We start from the raw sequence: 9,152 nt of genomic DNA, 5'->3' as shown, positions 1-9,152 counted from the left end.
TCTGCACTGATCAGGACAGCGTGGTGTTGGAGGATAGACAGGCCTGTGTGTCGATGGGGAGCGCAGGAGACCTGCGCCTGTGCAGCTAAATTTCTGACAAAAGTAAAAGGCAATTCCATGGAGAAAGGCTCACCCTTTTACAGTTAGTGTGAAACAAATGAATATCCTCGTGAAAATAAAGTGAGTGTGACCCATACTACACGCCTTATGCAAAAGTTAACTCAGAATGAATCACAGACTTAAACGTAAAACCTAAAACAATAAAACTCCTAGAAGAAAACAGGAGACAATCTTTGTGACCTTGACCTAGGCAGTTCTTTTATTAGATGAAACTCCAAAAGCATGGTCTGCAAGAGAATAAATTGGGTTCCATCAAAATTTAAAACTTTTGCTTTTCAAAATAATGGAAAGCTATAGACTGAAAGAAAATTCTTGCAAATCACGGATCTTATCAAAGATATCCAGAGCATACAAAGACCCCTCCACATTTGCTAGATGCTAAATGTTTTCATCCACCGAAACCCACACGTTGAAATCTGGATGCCCGATGGTGTTAGGTGAGTCTTGTGGTGGGTGCTTAGATCTTGAAGGTAGAGTTCTCAATGACAAGACAAGGGCCAACGAAATACCAGGCACTGTGCCAGGTGCTGGTGGGAGCCGTGGTGATGGCCAGCATGGCCCCCATCTCAGAGGAAGTTTTATTCCAGTGGGACAGACAGACAGTAAACAGATAATTACATGGGGATTTAAAAGCAGTTGTGATAAGCATGAAGACAATGATGTCCAGGGTGTTAGTAGAACATAACAGCGGACTTGAAAGACTCTGCCATGGTCTTCCTCTTCTGTACCCCAAGAAATAAGTGAGTCGCCTGAAGTTGGTCAACCAATAACAGAGGGAGAATCAGAACCTTGTCTTCTTAGTTAGGTTTTCTGTGGTCTTTGGACCAAACTTCAATGTACTTTGTACTCGAGCCTGTTTTTACTATTTATGGTCAGAGAGAAACAACTGAAATTTGATGAATAAACATATCAGAGATTTTGAAAAATATTCAAAATACAAGTTGTCACTAAAATTGGGTCAGTGGAACCTTCCCTGTTCCAGAAGGCTGATGTCATAGCCTTGATTTTTATAAACATAGCGAGGTTAGAACATTGGATGCACCCAGGCTGGGGCACGAACAGATGAGTTGGCAGGTGTCATTCCTGCCTTATGACAGCAAAGTGACAGCCACACAACTCACTCTGTGCTTTCCTACAGGGGCTGAGGCAGTTTTGTCAGAAAGTGATCATCTTCAATATTACAATTTTGCCAAATCCTTTCATTTTCCCTTAGCTAGGAATTATCCTAATTTGGCATCATTGAATTCAAAATCAGTTTCCTACACACCTACTATGTGCCAGACTATAGGGGTACAGGTTGGGGGGGGGGCTCCGTCTCTGCTCAGAAGAATTTCACAGTTTAGTCATGAAGCCATTAACCAATGAAGAACTGCTCTCGACTATTGGGCGGTTATTCTTCACACCTTTTCCCCCAAAACCCAAAGCTCTCCTACCATGCTGATAAAAGAGACCAAGAGAAGTCACACTGGGTTTTACTTCTTTATTTCCCTTTCTTCCAGCTTATCTGCCTGCCCCACCTCAAATTGGGGATAAAATGCTTGACAGCATGACTGCCCACTAAAACCCAACTCCCTGGCATCACACCTGCCTCCAACAAGATGTGTTTCAGAAGCCTCTAAGCCTTGTTTCTTTTCTGGGTACTTTGTGAGCTCATTTCTAAGATCCACCTCAAAAGCTCAAGTGTGTAGCAACACTAAGATTCCTTCCTTTGCTTTGAAATGTCTATACCCAGTCACTGCCATTTCTTAAAAAGTTCAGCATTCCAAGAAGCCCTCTTGCATTGTGGTCGGTCTTGACTTAGCAGGAACGGAAGCAAAGGTGGTCCCCTGGTATTTCCTGCTTCCTCGGAGTCCCAGGGGGACTGTAAGAGGATGCCAAGCTGGTTTTCCAGTGGGAGAGTCCTTCCTGAGCTGTGTCGCTAGGCAACCCCAGATGTGACGGTAGCCCATCCTCAAGCAAACTGATTACGGTGCAAAAACTCAGGCCAGGGACTCCCTGCCACCGTGGGGCACTAATTTTGAGAATGTCGTCCGTAGCCCTCCAGCCTCCCTTTGGGTCCTCATGGTGCCATTTCAAAGCGCTCCGTCCCAAACTTCCAAATCAATGGCCAATTCTGGGTGCGCTGCCAGGGTCGCGCTCTCTTTCGGGAGAGCCACGTCACTCCTCTCTCAGTTTCCAAAAAGCCGACAGCCGGACACCCCGGGCCACATTCGAGCCTCAAGAGCCGGACACGGCGGCATCGCCGACCAACCTGGACCAAATCACGTCTGGGATGGGCGGGGCCGCAACCAGTGCCTCGGGACCCGACGACGGCCTCCCGCGGCGGCCCCGCCCCCCACTTCCGGCCGGACCGCGGTCACGTGTTCTGACTCGCCCTCAGACGCGGCTCCTCGCGCGTCCAGTGTCCCGTCTTCCCTTCCGCCGGAAGTGGGGCGACTTTCCTTTTCCGGCTACGGGTCCCCAGACGGAGGGGGAGGCCGGACGGGGCAGCGGAGCGGCGGCGGGGGTGGTAATGGCGGAGCTGGTGCAGGGGCAGAGCGCTCCGGTGGGGATGAAGACCGAGGGCTTCGTGGACGCCCTGCACCGGGTCCGGCAGGTACGGGCGTGGCCGGCTGTCGGGAGCACCGGAGCCTGAGGCGGGGCCGGGCCGAGCCCGGTGGGGAGGAGGGGGTCTGGCCTGGGGTCTGGAGGCAGCTCGGGCTGACGCCTCAGCCGGGTTTGGCGGTTCCTGGGGGCTCCTGCAGCTGGGGCGGAGCCGAGAGATGAGGCGCCTCCGCGAGGCCCAGGCCCAGCCTGTCGGGCGGGTCTCCCAGGTGCATGCAGCTGCTGGGACAGGGTTTGCCCGGAACGCCTGGCCTTATCGCCTGCGGCCGTAGCTGGACCTTCAGGGCAGCCAGCAAGCGTGGGGTTCTGAGGTTCGCAAGGGGAGGAGACAGGGGAGCTCACGGGGAGGACCCGGGTATAGATAGACAGGAGGCGGCTGTCTGAGGCCCAGCAGCTCCGTAAAACTTGGAAAACATGGTCTTCGGACTTTTCTGTATTGCTAGGGTGGAGTGGAGGGGTCCGAGGGTTTTTACTTTTTAGGGTGCTCATGGAGAGGCGATAGAGGAAAATGTTAAGGAGTTGCGGGTGGTCCAGAAGACGTAGAGGTTCCTTATGGGCAAGAGTTTTGCGGGGAGAATGTGATGTGGACTCATTCCAGCAGTGAAAATTGACCATCTGACAATGTCGTGCATTTTGTCAGACTTAAATAAACTAATTTTTAAGAGTTTGCAAACTTCCCCGGAGAACGAACATGGGGCCTGCCATATGGGGCCTCTGACACAGAGCTTTGAACAGAACACATATCTGTGCTGTGCGTAAAGCTCATGGACAAGCCAGCTCCACCGCTGCAGCTTCTGCCCAGCGTCGTGTTCATCATCTCTTCCTGTTTAATTGTAGGCGTGCTAACTGATATTTTAAAAGTTGGGCTGTAACTAATTACTGCTTGATTCCTAACAGAGAGCCACAGGATTGTATTAGAAGATCCACTCGGTCACATGAAGATACGGTCTTTTCCACCTCTTTCCAGTATTCCAGGGGAGGGAGCCCTACCTGTTTCCCAGACACTGACTTTTCATTCTAACACTGATGCTCCTGTAGACATTATGTTGGATCCCAGAACTTTCCAAACCTGTGGTTCCACCTAAACTTTTATCCGGTGACTTGTTACTTACTGCCTAGGCACCGACCAGTACAGTAGTGAGCATCCATCTTCCTTAGACTCCAGAGCCGGCCAGTGCGGTCATGGATGAACATGCCATCCAGCTCCCCTTCCAGCACCCTGCTTGCCGGCGCATTACACTGCTCTCCTCTACTCTGCAGGGTCCTGAACCTTGTTTCTCACTGGCTACTAATATGTAATGGCTTTCACTCTGTGCTGATGTGTGACAATCACCTTGTTGGCCTTCTGTACCCAGGAAGATTATAGTCACTGCCCTAAAGAGCTCAGAGCCTCAGTTTGCAGAAGGCCCGTAGTTGCACGTAAAATGAATTTTGAACTATTGAGAAGACTTTCTGCTTCTCTTGAGCCAGTGGTTGAGCTCATATTCGTGGACAACCTGCTCGAGAGGGAGGGAGACCCTCTGTTAAATGCTGACCCAATGTGGATTGTGGAAGCAGTGGTGTTTGCTACTAGCAGAGAAAACTCCATTGGAAACGTTCCCAGCTCTGAAACACACCATTGACTGGAGCGGTAATAAGCCCAGTGGAGACACTGCTGTGAGTGTATTGCTTCTGAATGTTAACTGCTGGAGGTCGATACTGTCTCCAAGGATTTGATGGCCTTTAGAAACTAAAGAAAATAAACAGGTTTGTGGGTAATTTTAGGTTTCTTTATAGATTTGCATTGGATAAGAACGCAGTGGTAGAAATCTAAAACATTTGTGCTTACAGTCAGACTTGCCTGAAAGGGTCTCGTGGCCTTCGGGCCTCTGGGTGAGGGTGGTTCTATACCTCGCCACTGTTGACACAGCACGTTGCAAAGATGTGCTTTTCCCCAACAGTACCTGCAAGTAAAGACTGTGTTTGTTGAAATGCTTGCGAAGCTCCTCCCCCTTCTGTGCCCTCATAAACACCAGCAGCGGTCCACAGGGCCCTCGAAAGTTTGTCAAGGAGCAGGAGTCTCTGGGGTGCTCTGTTTACCTAGAAGATCATAGTAGCGTCTGAGTTGACCCTGCTGGGATTTGAACCTGCAGTGTCTGTTCTGTCTGATGTTTGGAGTCGAGCACCTAATCCCTCATCTACTCAACTTCCCTCCTGGCACCTAGAAGCCTCCTTGCATATATATAGCCTTTGAACTTTTTCCAACAAGGGGAACCCACTGTTGCTGTGAGTGTTTGGCACAGTGGGTAATCCATCCATCCCGGAGGGATGTACACAAGTGTAGAAATGTGATCTGATTCAGTGCCATTGATGAGTATCTAATACTGCTGGGTACTAAACAACCACCGCTTTCAGTGGTCGGTCGTTGGCAGGTTCTCAGGAATAAAGGGCTGTTTTTTCAACTTGTTTGGAGAGGGCAGGATCCTAATAAGAGTGGGACGTGGACCCAAAGCCAAAAGAGGTCATCCTGTTTCATGACTACACTGCACCACTGTCCTGACTATCTGTCTGGGTTATAAGGGGACCTCATTACAGGTGAACAGATAAAAATGTTTTATTTAGTTTTCTGAGCATCCCAAAATGTGTCCAGAAAGCCCACTGCTGGTTGTCTAGTGGCCTCCACCGTCAGGTGCACGCACATTTGCCTGTAAACAAGACAGGGAGACACCACAGTGTCTTACAGATTCCCAGCAGGCCTCCCTAAACTGAACCAGCTGTCTGCCAGTCACCAACTAAATAGAAGAGATTCTGTGGCCACACTGCTGTTTTTTTAGGACTTCTGATTTAGACCCAGTCAGTGCCTCTGTATTGCATAACTCCATAGTATTCTAGCCCCATAACGCTCAAGTTGATTCTGCACCCAAGCGATTGTGGTCAAGCCACTGTACAATCAATAGAAAGTAACGTTCAAACCTGTTTTTTACCAGCACTTATTTTTAAAAAGCACCGAGTAGTGGGGTCCTCTGAAACTCCACAGTACTCCAGGAAATGCCTCTCAGGGCTGCTGCCTCGCACTGAGCCCGACCAGTGGGCGGTTTGGCACGAGCGCTGTATACAGGCAGCAGATTCCCTTTGAGAGAATGTGCATCTACCAGTAGAAGGGGAACCCTGTGTTCATCAGCCATTGGGTACCCCCTGAGAGACTGCCTGTGCTTGAGTAATGTATGGTGTTCCTGACACAGAAAGCCAGGTGTGCTGACCACTCAGTCACTGTGGGTTACGCTCCGATGAGGCCGGTGGTTGGGTAGCTCGGGTCACTTCACGGGGCACACACTCCTGCATGTACCTTTGTGTTAGCTCTGTCAGACATGTGAAGATAACCACTGTCTGCAGGAGACCCGGGACCCGGGAGGTGCCCTGCAGAGAGCGAGTCCTTGTGGCAGGGTCTCCCCAGTGCAGCAGGGTCTCCCGTTTGAACAGCAGTGCTGACTCCACCTTTGGCGTTGAAGGTAGACACTAAATGGACAGTGTCTGCTCTCAGACTTCTCTCTCCTCTCAGAATCAAGTGTGTGTCATCAAATTTTGGTATCCTCTGAGGTCCCAATTGTTTGTAGATAGAAGTTTGTGTAGAGCAGAGTTCTTGAAGGGGGGCCCGAGGGCTGGGGCAGGTGGACAGTGGGCCTGCAGGCCTGCTGTGTTTGACCTGCATGGCGCCATCACTTAGCAACTGGCATGAATTCACGTACAAATGGAGATTTCTGCCTTTTCTGGGAAAGATCTGGCCGCAGTGCCCCTGCATTTTGCAGTGGCCGCGGTCGGCAGGAGCTGGGTGGGCTCGGCTCTTTTGCCAGGGGGGCTGGGGGGGGTTGTTTGTCTCCAGTTGCCTTCTTTCCCACACTAGGCTCATGTTCGCGCTGCCCATTGGGATGCCTGGTCAACGGCCTTTCTTCCCCCGTCCTTTTTCCAGGTGTGAGCCCATCACCACTGGTTTTCATTTGCAATTTATAGTGGAAAAAAACTGGACAGCAAGTTGGGCAATCTAAATCCGCAAGCAGCTACGTGACCTTGAACTAAGTTAGCCTTTCACAACATTTGATCTGCCAGTTTTTAATACTTATATCATCCTTATATTATCTTTACACCCTTATACCATCTTTATATCATTCTTATATCCGTGAAGGGGGCTCATGGACAGGTAAGTCAGGAGGCTACAGGGTTAAATAAAGGTGAATCGGCTTCTTTCCCGCAAGACTTCTCGTTGCCATTCATTCATCTTGTGCACCAAGGCCCACGGTGGTTTGGGAAGGAAGGGCCTTGTAAGTATCCTGAAGTTAGGTTCCTTCCTGTCCTCTTTTCATAAAACCACTGTGGTCCAACTTGGGGAAATGTGGAGCTGGATAATCAGAGTGGTCCCTTCAAGCCCACGAATATTCAGAGCTCTCATCTAGCCGAATTTGAAAAAAAAAATTGGCCACATTACTTTCAGTTTTGTGCTTTATATTAAACAGCAGGTCCTCAAAAGATGTCTTTTCATTCAGTGTTTTGTTATCATGATGAGATGCCATAGGAACTTAACTCTCATTTCTATCAATTAGCCTATGGAAAAATGTGTTTCTTTTATACCTTGTTTCGCCGCAGTTCAAGAGCCCTCTGACAATGTTGTGTGCGGCCTGTGCCGTATTGGGTGTCCGTTTTTGGACCTCCCTCTCCCCAGCCTTTCTCTGTGGTCCTGTCACTCCGAAGAACCATCCCTCTTGAAAGTGTTTTGAGTTTTCAGTTTTGCTGTTAAGACACTTGGGAAAGAATAGTATGTCTTTTGGAGGCATGAACTGCCCTCGTTCCCGATACCAGATGGTAGCAAATCACTTGCAAGGCTGAGCAGCGTTAATGGGAGTAGTGATGTGATTCAGGTTACCTGCCGTTATTTGAGGATCTGCGGAGTCCAAGGCTTCTTGCTGGATGTGGAGGCAGTGCAGAGATAAGAAAGACAAGTTTGCAGCTGCTTTTGTCTTACTGGGGATTAAATTCTCACAACAACCAGGTGCAATATTCAGGACAAGGGTTACACTTCTCGTTTTATATTTGGACAATAAGCCAAAGGGAGATACAGTTTTCTCAGAGGCACGCAAATGACATGCGTAGGCCTTGCACCGCGTCCTCTGCATTTTAAGGAGGACTTGGTTCCTTCTCAGAGGTAGTTGGGTGGTTTTCCGTTTCAGTGAGACACCAGCAGGACCGTGGAACGGAGCGTGGAAGACTTGCTAGTGCAGGTGGGTGGGACGCAGGGGCAGGCGGGTCATCCTCAGGGCCCTCGGTGGGGGGACCCTAAGTTTCAGCTCACGGCCTCTGCTGCTCATCTTGGCATTTGGCCTGCAGACAGCTTCTCTGGGTATTCACTTTAATGCAGCAGGTGGGTAATGAGTGCCTTCTGTGTGCCGGGCATTTCGCTGTGCGTCAGGGAAGTTGTTCTTGAACTTTCTTTGGAACATAGACCTTTTAAAGACTCTTGAAAACTTTGAACCTTTCCCCAGAAATATTTAATAGTTTTGTATATAAATTCAACAGGTTCCGAAGCTGAGCCCTGGAGCTCCCAGTTAAGGAATCCTTGCCCCCAGGGTACCAAGGTGATTGAGACAGGGCCACCCTTCAAAGAGCTCCCTGTAGTGAGGAGACAGGGTGACCGATACCTTTCTTAGGGAGCATTTAATTCTTCCCAAATGTGGGTGTTGTGAAGTTGTCAGGAAAAGCTACTGCAAAGAGCTGCTATTGTATTTGGCATGTAAAATTCCTTGCTTTGGCTGATGCCAGGAAACAGGGCAGGATCAGTCGGGGCCCATCCCTCATGGTGACCAGGGGGACCTTTGGTTGAGCCCGGGTTATAGTCAGGGCCAGGCAAGAACTTTCAGGTGTGTTCTCTCAGTTGCTGGCCATACAATTCCAGGGGCCAGTATAGTGAAGCAGTTTTTAAGAGTTTGGATTCAGACTACATGAGTGTAAGTTCTGGTTCTACCATTACCAGCTTAGTCACGGTGAGTTACCTGCCTTCCTTAGGCCTCAGTTTCCTCGTGTAAGATGGAGATCTTGAGGATAGGAGAATTTTTCTTAAAAAGTAGTAGCTAATACTAGAGTTTGGGAGGCTACTGTCGGGAGGTGGGGCGGGGCAGGTCCTGAAGGGGCTGAGGCAGGCTGGGGGGGGGTGGGGGCGGGGCAGTGATGTTCCATTTCTTACCTGGCTGGGGCGTTTTGGTCTGTGAAGCCGCACACGTGTCCAGGCGCTTTTCTGTTCTGTTACTTTTCAGTTAAAGGTTGAAGCAGCAGACATCTCTTGTCTCTTACATGTATGTGCCTGGCATCGTTCTGGGTGCTGTGCTCGCCTCGGTGTCCCCTTCCTTGGGTGCAGCGCAACAACAGCAGCCACTTTCCAAGGCCGCTGTGAGGATGACGTGAGG

At 49.8% G+C, this 9,152-nt stretch overlaps 1 protein-coding gene across 3 annotated transcripts in view; it reads left to right on the top strand.

Moving 5' to 3' along the window:
• Positions 1-2,630: 2,630 nt before the first annotated feature.
• Positions 2,631-9,152, top strand: part of FUBP3 (far upstream element binding protein 3) — a 47,119-nt gene continuing 40,597 nt past the window's right edge. For all 3 annotated transcript variants that reach the window (XM_053667692.1, XM_053667693.1, XM_053667691.1), the window contains exon 1: positions 2,631-2,716. In XM_053667692.1, the coding sequence (XP_053523667.1) occupies positions 2,633-2,716 (84 nt within the window). In that variant the 5' untranslated portion in view covers positions 2,631-2,632. The remainder of the gene's footprint in view (positions 2,717-9,152) is intronic.

Source organism: Artibeus jamaicensis, unplaced genomic scaffold (assembly GCF_021234435.1).
Source record: "Artibeus jamaicensis isolate MK-2021 breed Jamaican fruit bat unplaced genomic scaffold, CSHL_Jam_final contig_471, whole genome shotgun sequence".
Classification (NCBI taxonomy): Eukaryota; Metazoa; Chordata; class Mammalia; order Chiroptera; family Phyllostomidae; genus Artibeus; species Artibeus jamaicensis.
Note: the sequence above shows the minus strand (reverse complement) of the source record. Positions and strands in the feature narration are given on the sequence as shown.